The following is a 12899-nucleotide window of genomic DNA, read 5'->3' as shown; positions in this document are numbered from 1 at the left end:
AGCACATCTGTCCCCCCCCCACCCCCGCGTCACCATGGCATTGGCACATTTCTCCCTGTCCCCTCCAGATGGGCAGCATCAGCACATGATGTGCTGATGATGCTGCCCATCTGGAGGGGACAGGGAGAAATGTGCCAATGCCATGGTGACGCATCTGGAGGGGACAGGGAGAAATGTGCCAATGCCATGGTGACGCGGGGGTGGGGGGGGGGACAGAGATGTGCTGATGCTGCCCATCTGGAGGGGACAGGGAGAAATGTGCCAATGCCATGGTGACGCGGGGGTGGGGGGGGGACAGAGATGTGCTGATGCTGCCCATCTGGAGGGGACAGGGAGAAATGTGCCAATGCCATGGTGACTGGGCGGGGGGATGTGCTGCTGCCAGCCCACTGGCCCATCTGGAGTGGGAAAAGTGTGCAATGGGTGAGGGGGGGGGGGGCTCATAGAGGACAGGGGGACAGTGTGCTTTCCTGCTACTACATCAACCCCCCCCCCCCCCAGGGTGAGGGGGGGGGGGCGCCACAAGGTTAGCTCGCACAGGGCGCCTGAACACCTAAGGCCGGCCCTGGCTCAATGCGTTAAGGGACTGTACCGATCTCTTCCTCAGGACATTAAACCATTACGATTAGTTCAGGACATGTAACTTAAAGGGGTTGTGTCATCTGGGACTTTAATGGCATATCACTAGGATATGCAAGCAAAGTCAGATAGGTGCAGTCCCTCCGCTGAGACCTGCACCTATCTCCAAAAAGGACCCCCAAAAGTGAAGGAGAGTGCACAGCACATGGTCGGCGTGCTCTCCAATCATTTCTATGCTACTTTCCAAAAATAGACAAGGGAGCGTTCTTGGCTATTTTCGGCAGCCCTATAAAAATGAATGGAAAGCCTACTGCCTAATCTAGGCCAGCGCTCCGTTCACTGCTATTGGAACTCTGAAGATAGCGAGTCAGTGCTCTGCTATTTTCGACAGTCCCATAGAAATGAATGGAGGGTTGGCATGCATACAAGGCTGCTCTCCGCTCACTTTAGGGGTCCTGTTCTGGACATAGCTGTGGGTCCCAGAGGTAACAAGTCCTAGTAATATGACACCAATGTCTCAGATGAGACAACCCTTTTAAATACGTCAAAACTGGAGAATGGGCAACAAATCAAAAGGGGGTAACTCTGTCTCTCCTGCTCTATAGGAACAAGGCATAAGAACATATAAAAAAATATGCAAAGCTGAGCTGACAAATACTAAAAGCTACATGAATAAGGATAAATAATTCAACTCCTATGGATGAAATGGGTTGCTAAAAACACTGCTGTTGCTTAGAGTTCATCATGAGTGTGCGTTTTTATGTTTCCATGCTTTGTACCAATAGTGCTGAGGTGGGGAACCTTTCTGCTGCCGAGGGCCATTTGGAATTTTGTAACATCGTTGGGGGGCCATACAAAATTCTCAACTTAAAAATTTGACTGCTATATTTGGTCAAACATATAATTGACTTAGGGATAAGTTACAGAAATTGTGCTTTCATTTAAAAAAAAGTCTAGAGTGCTGTATTTTTGCAGCTCAAGATGGCGCCTGCACTATATATATTCCATATAGTACAGGCACCATTTTGACCAAACATAGCAGTCTAATTTTTAAGTTCAGAATGTTACTTATTTAGTTCTTTATTTGGCATTAATGGCAGCCAAGCTAATCCCAGGGGGGTCCAGAGAGGGGCTCACCCGCCTTTCACTCTGCCACTGTCCCTGCCTCTTTCTTCCCAATGTCCCTGCCTTTTTCCGTCTCAGATCTGCCCCCCCCCCACCTTCATCAGCCTCCTTTCAGACCCCCCAGCCTTCATCAGCCTCAGATCAGATGCCCATAAGACCTCTGAGATCAGACACCCATCAGACCCTCCCTAGCCTCAGATCAGCCCCTATCAGACCTCACAGCCTCAGATGAGACCCCCCAGCCTTAGATCAGACCCTCCCCAGCCTTAGATCAGACCACCATCAGGCCCCCCACCCTCAGAGCACACCCCCATTAGACCACCCAGCCTCAGATCACCCCCCCTTCAGACCCCCTAGCCTCAGATCAACCCCCATCAGACCCTCCCTAGCCTCAGATCAGACCCTCCATAGCCTCAGATCAGACCCCATCAGCCCCTTCCAGCCTCAGATCAGACCTTCATCAGACCCTCCCCAGCCTCAGATCAGCCCCATCAGCCTCAGATCAGACCTTCATCAGACCCTCCCCAGCCTCAGATCAGACCCCTCAGCCTCAGATCAAACCACCCCCAGCACCAGATCAGACCCCCCAGCCCCAGATCAGACTCGCCCAGCATCAGATCAGACCCCATTAGATCCCCCAGCCTCATATCAGACCTTCCCCATCCTCAATTAGCCTCAGATCAGCCCCTATCAGACCTCCCAGCATCCACTCAGACCTCAGATCAGACAATAAAAAAAATAAAAAATAAACTTACCTCTCCAGCTCCAGAAGGCACTGACACTCGGCAGATTCACTCACCCTCCCTGGTCTTCTTGCTGCCCACTGTACTGTGACCTGACAGCACACAGCGTCAGGTCGTAGTGCACATCTACGTGCACTACGTCCTGACACTGTGTGCTGTCAAGACACAAAGCAGGGGCCTGAAAAAGACCAGGGAAGGTGAAGACAGCCAGTGCAGTGCTGTTCTCACCTCCCTTGCCTCCCGCATGCTAATGATCGCTTCCATAATGGAAGCGGTCATTAGCATTTTCACTATATATTCTGGCAGGGGCCACATGAATTGATCCCAGGGGCTATATGTGGCCCACCGGCCAGAGGTTCCCCACCCCTGCAATAGAGGGACAGAGTGATACTGACCACTCTCTTTTTGACCCAGCTCCAATTCTGGTACCTTTAAGAGTATTTAAATGGGTTGTCCGGGTTCAGAGCTGAACCCGAACATACCCTTATTTTCACCCAGGCATCACCCCTGATGTTGGCATCAGAGCATCTCATGCTCCGATGCGCTCCCTTACCCTGGGCTAGATTGCGCAGGGCAAGGGCTCTTTTGTTTACAATAACACATTGCCGGGTGGAAGCTTCGGCAGTGTGTTCGGTGATGTCACAGGCTCAGATGGGCGTGCTTTAGCGTGCCCTAGCAGTTATACTGGCTAGGGCAGCGATAAAGCCCGCCCATCAGTGCCGGTGACGTCACCAGGCTTCCTGGCAGCCCAATGGAGAGCCCGGTATGTCACCAGAACTCTGGAAAATGCCTTTGCCCTGTGCGATTTAGCAAACTGCTCTGATGCTGAAGTCAGGGAGGCTGCCTGGGTGAAAATGCAGGTATGTCCGGGTTCAGCTCTGAACAACCCCTTTAAGGAGGACCTGTCATCACTCCTCACATGCCTGTTTTGATAGCTACATGCATTCACCATATAATAACACTTCTAGAGTCTCATAATGTGCAGAGCCTAAGCACATCAAAGAAATCTACTTGAAACCTAATTCGGATCCATTGGACTTTCTTTAGTGAGCAGAACAGCTAAGAAAATTCCTTCTTTTTTGTAAAAGTGAAGAACATGTTTGTAAATCCAAAAGGTCTATCTACAATTATTATATAATTGTGACTTTATCATGATATGCCAGCATACCTTTAAACTGCCACTAATCTTATGTGGTAGATGGGTCTGTGGACTGCTTTAAAGGGGTTCTGCAGTTTTTTAAAAACTGATGATCTATCCTCTGAATAGATCATTAGCATCTGATCGGCGGGGGTCTGACACCCGGGCTTCCTGTCGATCAGCTGTTTGAGAAGGCAGTGGTGCTCCAGCAGCACCGCGGCCTTCTTACTGTTTACCGCATTCCCAGTGACGTCACGACTAGTATCACTGGCCTGGGTGGGGCTAAGCTCTGTTCACTTGAATGGAGCTTAGCCCTGCCCAGGCCAGTGATACTAGTCGTGATGTCCCTGGGCCTGCGGTGAACAGCTAGAAGGCTGCGGCACTACTGCAAGCGCCTCTGCCTTCTCAAACAGCTGATCGGCAGGGGTCCTGGGTGATCAGATGCTGATGATCTATCCAGAGGATCAGTTAAAAAAAAAACTGCAGAGCCCCTTTAAGCAAGGGTATAGTTTGGGGATTGGGCTGTCAGGGCATGTGCTAGGTGCCAGGGGTTGCCAATAAGCCATTTTGCTTGGGCAGGGTATTTAGATACAGGGCTAAGGAAGCATAAATTAAAGTGGTTGCTCAAGACTTATCATATTGATGACCTCAGGGTAAAGGGTGTATTAGACTGGTGAAATCTTGGCCAGTTCATCGTTAACGCCAGTTCTAATACTGGCGCAGATTGCCCGATGAACGAGCAATTGTTCATCAGGCAATTGTGATTTTTAAACACGGTGGCGGATCGTGCTGTCTAATCACGATCTGCTGCCAGCAAACAACTAGACAGCATGAGGACCAGCAGTGGATTGCCGGGAAGAAACGCTTCCTTCCTGACAATCGTCTACAGAACCAGGCTTGGTATTGCAGCTCAATCATATTCATTTGAATGGGACTGAGCTGCAGAAAGGCCATTAGACCAATGACAGTAATGTCACAGACCGAGGAGGAGATCACAGGGGTTTCGGAAGTCACACCTTTACAGATCCTGGGGATCGGACAACCTCTTTATTCTATGCCCTGTAAGAAGGAAAACCTAGCTGAAAGTGCCTTGGTGGGATTGCAACCTTTGCACCCCTTACAGCTTCGCCATAGCACCCAGATCGTTCTAAGAATTCCAACGTCTTTTATTTGTTTGCAGCACCCCTGAAGATTTATGCTTACAAGTCACTTGTAAGACATACAGTCAGTGAGTGATGATACAACACCTCATCTGTAGGATGATACCGGAGCTGCAATGAGGATATGAAGCAGTATACCATTGATGGCGCATGTAAATTCAGGTCATTTATCCAGCTTTAAATGACCAATTAGCACTAGGAGAATAAAACTCATCATCATTACCACAAACAGAAATAGTACCAGCTGAGAGCAGCGAGTTGGCACCTCACCTTAATGCTAAGGAATTCTATTAACCTTCTATCATGAAGGCAATGTCTGTGAAATCACCTTGTACATTCACTATAATCTTAGCACATAAAAATGGCAAGGGCATAACTACCATAGTGGCAGACCATGCGACCGCAATGGGGCCCAGGGCAAGAGGGGGCCCAGTTGGGATCATCCCCTCCTCTACTGGGGTGTGAAAATTTGGTCATGACTACCGACTAAAGCAGAGGTGGGGAACCTTTTTGCTGCTGAGGCCCATTTGGATATTTGTAACATCGTTTGGAGGCCATACAAAATTCTTAACTTAAAAATTTGACTGCTATATTTGGTCAAAGATATAATTGACTTAGGGGTAAGTTACAGAAATTGGGCTTGAATAAAAAAAAATCTAGAGTGCTGTATTTTTGCAGCACAAGATGGCGCCTGCACTATACACTGTATATTACATATAGTACAGGCACCATTTTGACCAAACATAGCAGTCTAATTTTTAAGTTCAGAATGTTACTTATTTAGTTATTTATTTGGCATTAATGGCAGCCAAGCTAATTCCAGGAGGGTCCAGAGAGGGGCTCACCCGCCTTTCACTCTGCCACTGTCCCTGCCTCTTCCTTCGCAACTGTCCCTGCCTTTGTCCCTTTTTCAGTCTCACATCTGCCCCCCACCTCCATCAGCCTCCTTTCAGACCCTCCAGCCTTCATCAGCCTTTAGATCAGATGCCGATCAGACCTCTCAGATCAGACCCCCATTAGACCCTCCCTAGCCTCAGATCAGCCTTAGATCAGACCCCCATCCTCAGATCAGCCCCTTCCCAGCCACAGATCAGACCCCCATCAGGCCCCCACCCTCAGATCACACCCCCTCCAGACCTCCCAGCCTCAGATCAGACCTTCCCCACCCTCAATTAGCCTCAGATCAGCCCCTATCAGATCCCCCAGCATCCAATCTGACACTGTGTGCTGCCAGAACACAGAGCGGGGCCGTATGTGGCCTGCGGGCCGGAGGTTCTCCACCCCTACTCTAAGGCCCCTTTCACACGGGCGAGTTCTCCGCGCGGGTGCAATGCGTGAGTTGAACGCATTGCACCCGCACTGAATCCCGACTCATTCATTTCTATAGGGCTGTGCACACGAGCGGTGATTTTCACGCATCACTTGTGCGTTGCGTGAAAAATCGCAGCATGCTCTATATTCAGCGTTTTTCACGCAACGCAGGCCCCATAAAAGTGAATAGGGCCGCGTGAAACTCGCAAGCATCCGCAAGCAAGTGCGGATGCGGTGCGATTTTGACGCATGGTTGCTAGGTGACGATCGGGCTGGGGACCCGATCTGTATTATTTCCCCCTATAACATGGTTATAAGGGAAAATAATAGCATTCTGAATACAGAATGCAAAGTAAAATAGTGATGGAGGGGTTAAAAATTAAAAAAATTAACTCACAGAGTCCACTTGATCGCTTAGTTGCGGATCTCTGTCTTCTTCTGTAATGTGGAGCTGCCGACTAAGGACCTGTGGTGACGTCACATCACATGATCCAATCACATGGTCCCTCACCATGGTGATGAACCATGTGATTGGACCATGTGATGAGCACAGTGACATCATCAAAAGGTCCTATTCCTGTGCACAGCAAAGAAGAAGACAGAAGAGAAGCCGGGCTGTGCGATCAAGTGGATTAAGGAGAGTTAAATATTTTTTTTAACCCCTCCAGCCTTATTGTACTATGCATTCTGTATTAAGAATGCTATTATTTTCCCTTATAACCATGTTATAAGGGAAAATATTAAAATCTACAGAATACCTAACCCAAACCCGAACTTCAGTGGAAAAAATGGCCCAAGGGGTTTAGGCGGAAATCCTTCTGTCCTATATGGGGGGCCTGGTTTGATCCTTGCTATGGGGCCCTTACTTGTCTATTTATGCTACTGAAAACTGGAATTGTAAAAATATTTTACAATATGAATTCATTTGCAATAACTGCACTTACAGAACCTCATGTATATGTAATATGGCAACCAAGAGGTAAAATGGGGAAAGAGAATGGTATAAGCTGCAGCATGAAACTATATAACATGCATACAATGATAGAATGGTGCTGACCGACCTAGTGAGTAAAATGGAGAAGTTGACCAAAGCCTCAAATTTTAGCTTTCATTTTCTTAAATTAGATTATACAGAATAAAATGTACAACATGGGGGAGTGCTCCAGTTTTCCTTTGAACTAGTCTAATTGAGTAAGGATCGGGGCAGCAGAAAGGCACTGCTTGTTAAACAGAAAAAAAGTGTGAAAACAACCCTATTCCATGAAGGTGTGCTAAAATACATACAGTATATTGCTAAATACCAAAAATGTCAGGTCCACTGTGCAATGTTACATGCAAGTCTAGCACAGAGGTGGTCATGGGTAAATAGTCAGTGAACGTCGCTGAGCGTTGGCCAGTGGATCGCAAAGTTGTCCAACCAACAACCCAAACTCCACCACAATTACAAGACTTAAGGGGGAATTTATTATGAGAGGAATATTAGAAGTCAGTTTTGCTTGGGTTTGCTTTGGCTTACCTTAGGCCACATTTATCAAATGTCACATGTTGTTTGATAAATTTATTTTCTCCTTAAACCTAACACTTTTATCTAGAAAAGCCACTCCAGTTTTCCTTTTTCACCCTTCAATTGGAGTGAGAATGCAACTTTTTTTTGCGACTTTTAAAAAGTCATAATGATAAATCTGGAGTGAAGCTCATTAACATAGCTAACCACGCCCACTTCCCCATCCACATTACAAAACTGGAGTCAGTTGTGCAAGAATGCAAAAAGTTGCAATATTTTTGCGCAAGCAGGTGCAAAAATTAGCAAAAGCCCTATTCTGCGACTTTTTGAAGCCAGAATTTTGGAGTGACAGCATAATAAACCAGGGCCTTAGTATCTACTAGCTTCAGCTCTGTAAAGAGCCTCTGTCAGCATGATCAACCCTATTGAACCAGGCATGCTGCCTGGTAGGGTTGATCATGCTAATTAAAACAATATCTTTGTTATGTAGGTGTTGTCTGTAGGTAGAACCGTTGCTGAGATATCTGGGTTTTAGTAATATGCAAATTAGCTGGTTCAAGCACCAAGGAGCCGACCGGAGCCCTTTGAGCACTGCTTTTGTAACACCCCTCTGTTCTGGTCACTCCCCTCTCTTGATTCTGTAGCCCTGTCAATCAAGGGGAAAGGGGTTGTGCCCAGATGAGAAGAGTGTTACATGCACACAGCCGTATCCGTTTTGTCATCTGCAAATCGCAGATCTGCAAAATACGGATGTGGATCGTGTGCCGTCCATATTTTATTTGCGGACCCATTGATTTCAATGGGTCTGTGGTCCGATTTTGCAGACCGAACATACGGATGCAGAAAGCACAGGGATGATCCGTGTGCTTTCCACATCCGTACGTCCTTTCCACGAAGAGGTAGCACATCTCCTATACTTGTCTGCAAAATGCAGATCGTGGACCCATTGAAGTCAATGGGTCTGCAAAAATTGCAGATGCAACATGGATTGCATTCATACTTATCCGCAATGTGTGGACTGCAAAACTGATACTCCTGTGTGAATAGGGCCTTATTCTATTAGAACTACTTTCTGACTATAAATGTATTGGAATTTGATTTCTTCCACTTCATGTGCAGGTGCCCTTTCTCTCAAGTCTGCCCATAGCTATAGGGGTGGCACTGGTGAGGTAGCAGATGGACCCAGGCCTGGTGTTTCAAAATCTCAAAGGAGGCCAGCTGCAGGTTTTAGGTTGAAGCATGGGAGCTTTAAGTTTTACATCTGGGCCATAGTGCAACTAAACTGATATATGTATAGTTTTATTCTATGCACTCATATAGCGCTACTATATTCCACAGCGCTTTACAGACATTAGCATACAATGGGGCTCACAATCTAAGGTACCTATGAGTATGTCTTTGGAGTGTGGGAGGAAACCGGAGAACCCAGAGGAAACCCACGCAAACTCTATGCAGATGTTTTCCTTGTTCGGATTTGAACCCAGGACCCCAGTGCTGCAAGGCACCAGTGCTAACCACTGAGCCACCATGCTGCCCATAATGAGGCAAATTGTAACTTGGCTGCAGAATATGCAATATTCATTATATTGCCACAACAGGCAACCAACGGCTTTGTATATGCGGCAGCCTTGGATTCACGTGCACCAGCTGTGTTGCATTCTGGCCGCTGTGATCTACAGAAGTTCATCTGACTTAATAGGGAATGACATTTTAAAAGACTTTTCACAACATGCAGCATAGAGATTTGTGATTTCTAGGGCATGACACAGTATTTCTAACCAGTCTTTTCCATCGTCCCACCCCAGAACTTCTTCTGAGGATGAGAACAATTGCAACTAGACAACAGTATTTGCATTAGGAGATGGTCATGTTTTTACCACCTTTTAGATGCCTTAGCACTTGGCAGCCTCATAATCTGCTGCATCAGGAACTGAACATGTGAACCTCTACTTAAAGGGACTCTCCCGTGTGGACAACCTCCTAACATGTAACGGGGATTTGTTGATCCTGGTGGGCTCCACTTCTAGATCCTCTGGCAATCAGTTGTTGATTACTTGGTGATGCAGCAAAAAGTTGTCATTTCCACTGCAGTAAATGAAGCATCACATGCCGTCCATTGAAGGAAATGCGTTGCCAATGTTTGGTCCTGGCAGAGCTGCACTTTGTAGTCACTTCTCACTCTGGGTAATAGAGGAAGCTCTTGGGTGGGAAACTCTTCTATCTGCCCACCGCCACCCTTTCATCCCTGCAGTAACAAAGCATTGCACACTCCACACTTTACTGTGACACCGCTCTTCTCATTTGTGTTTTTTCCCAGCACACTCTAATCTCTAAACGCTCCTTGCAACTAAATTACTAAAATTATCTGCGTTATGGGAGTGACAGCTCAAAGACGATGAGTGTGACATTTTGACAAGCAGTGTTTTGCAGTAACTCTCTCAGATTTTTGGCAGGGAGCGCTCCAAACGAAGCATCAGATTTAAAGGGAAACTAAAGCAAAATTCCCTGTTCACATCTGCATTAGGAGCCTCTGTCTTGCTGTTTTTGGCAGCAAGAATAGTGCAATCTGCTTCACTATTGTGGCCGTCACCTCTCCCAGAACCTGTCTGACACCAATAAAATCTTTCATGGGTTCATTCAGTCTCAAGTTTGGATCCTTTGGAAAACAGATCAGTCATGGCTTCTGCCGGCAGTGTGGACAGGGCCTTGCATACCATTTGCTTAAAGTTTAAATACATTCTAGTGGTCCCCGTTATCAGCCAGACAGAAGAAACACCATATAGACTATAGTTTTACAACTGCTGCCAACAATCCCAGCTACATATTTATCCCCTGGTAGACTATTTTATATCACATATTTCAAGTTTCGAGAACCTCCAGAAATATCTGTATGAATGAGATTGCAGTAAATGCATATACAGCAGTATTGCTATACACACCTATTTGCATCTCCATGTTGCACACCACATTGCCAACGCTCGGTCATTAAACGTAGGAATGGCAACCACTTTTCATGTACAGGAGAGCGGGAAATACATTTATATATATATATATATATATATATATATATATATATATATACACACACACACACACACACATTATTTCATATATTTTCATAGCAAAATCTCATCAATTACTTCAAAACGCAAATAGTTGTGAAGCCTCAAGATCGAACGTAGCAGCAATTGCAAGACTATGATATTACAGAAAAAAAAAATAAGTCTTTACAGCATTTCATTCATGATGCAATGTTCCTACCTGTTAGTGTAATATGTGGCTGACAACTACTTTCCAAGTGTGACTGCTGTGTGCAGAATGGGGGTAGTACACGCATCAGTTAGCACTTACATTATAAGGTTTGGAGAACTCTTTTTGCTTTAGTCTAAAAGCATCACACTTGTTAAAACTGCAGTTTCTGCATGTACCACAATATACTCTTATATAGTCCGGCATAACCTTAAATGCCACTTTTCAAGCTCAGCTTAGAGTATGACCGTCATGCGCGAGGCAAAAACAGATAAAAATAATTTTATATTCCCAATTCCTGAGCGGCAGGATGCGATCAAGTAGGCTTTTATCCTACAATCTTATCTGCAAGTGTTTTACATTGCATATAATGGGAAATATGTGATGGATGGGCGAAAAAGAGGAAGGGGAGGGGTCACATGATGGAATACAAGGTTGTATACAAGCAGGAAAAAAAGAATCATTTGCAAATATTTTGATACATGATTGTTTACTAATATATATATATATATATATATATCATTGTTTACAAACATTTGTAGCAATAATCCCTGTAAACAATGAAGCACTTGCTATTTCCACCTGTATACAGTGCAGGAGGGGTCCGGTGTGGTACCCTGCTTACCTGTGGATGTGGTCCCCATGGCAACAGGGGGATGCTCTGCCTGCTGAGCTCTGCTGGTCCCCCCTTTCTGGTCCACAGAGCCCCAGGCGCTGTTTCCTGCAGAACCTCCCTCCTCCTGTGGAAACATCTGAGCAGCCACATCACCTTCCAGCCATCTGCTGACATTCCCAGGATTAGCAGCCATGGTGGGCTGTTGTATCTGTTGCAGTTGTCTCTTTATGGGAAGCTGCTGGGAACAGGAGGGGAGAAGGGAGAGAGGGGATGGGTCAGTGCTGCAGTGTCTCCTGGAAGATGCCACAAACACTGGAGCGTTACGCAGGTGCAAATGGCTTGTGTAGTTTCCACTAGTTCCACCTCGACATCACTGCCTGGGCTGACCAATCACAGGCTGGAGATTAGCATAGAACGTCTACCGCCCAGCAACCCTTTCAGTGCTGGAGCATGAGATGCATCTGCACGCACTTTGCTAACGGTCTCTCGACGGCTCTGGCACTGAAGGGGTTAACCGCTGGGTGTCTGCAGCATGTGGACATGTCCTATAATGTTTTATGATCTAGGAAATGGTGAGTGTCGGTTGCCTTCCTGGTCGTGATGACACAAGTATGCACCTGCAATGGTAACCCTGCAACGACTAGGTGCAATTGCTTCAAAATAATTGACGTATTCCCTAAACGGAGCGACGACGCGTAAAGAAACGAGTTAACGCACACAGGATGATCAGCTAAAAATCATCATCGCATTGATCAATGGGCACCGCAAATTGTCATTTACGACTTGTGAAATTGCCAACATTGCCCCGTCAGGCCTTTTTTTCACACGAGCGAGTTTTCCGTCCAAATGCGATGTGTGTAGCATCCGAATTGGATCCTGACCCATTCATCTTTCCCGCATCGTCTCTGCGTTCAGTAAAAAAAAAAAAATCGCAGCATGTTCTATATTGTGCGTTTTTTCACGCAGCTCTCGCTCCATAGAAATGAATGGGGCCAGCGTGAAAAACGGAAGGTAGTTGGATGCAATGCGTTTTTTTTTACTAATGGTTCCTAGGAGATGTAGATTGTTTGTTATTCTTCAGTTTTTCTTCACGCACATGAAAAATGCATCCAATCCGGATAGAAAAAACGGACACTCTTGAAAGCCATCACAGGCAAAACTGAACTTTCGTGCAAGACCATAATTTTTTTTTTCCTGAACAGATCCTGACACAATCCATACTGCTCGTGTGAAAGAGGCCTTACTGGTGAATAAAGTGTTAAAACAGTGCAAAAGAAAAAGGCAGTCTAACAATGATTATTACAAGAGATTACTATTGATCCTATGTGACAAATGTTTCATCTGTAGGGCATGTTCACACGGCTTACATTTCACTATGGATTTCAAGACATACAGTACTCTGCTTTAAAATCCACTCAAAGATTGTGGCAAATTCATGTCTCTGTTTCCATAGGGAATTTACATTGCCAAGGAT

The 12899-nt window shown here is 46.0% G+C and overlaps 1 protein-coding gene across 1 annotated transcript in view; it reads right to left on the bottom strand.

The window, feature by feature from the left end:
• The window catches only part of RTN1 (reticulon 1), a 168288-nt gene extending 156670 nt beyond the window's left edge, over positions 1 to 11618 (bottom strand). Inside the window, 1 exon segment of the mRNA XM_044271246.1 lies at positions 11435 to 11618. Coding sequence (XP_044127181.1) covers positions 11435 to 11618 — 184 coding nt within the window.
• Between the last annotated feature and the right edge of the window lie 1281 nt (positions 11619 to 12899).

Source organism: Bufo gargarizans, chromosome 11 (assembly GCF_014858855.1).
Source record: "Bufo gargarizans isolate SCDJY-AF-19 chromosome 11, ASM1485885v1, whole genome shotgun sequence".
Taxonomy (NCBI): Eukaryota; Metazoa; Chordata; class Amphibia; order Anura; family Bufonidae; genus Bufo; species Bufo gargarizans.
Note: the sequence above shows the minus strand (reverse complement) of the source record. Positions and strands in the feature narration are given on the sequence as shown.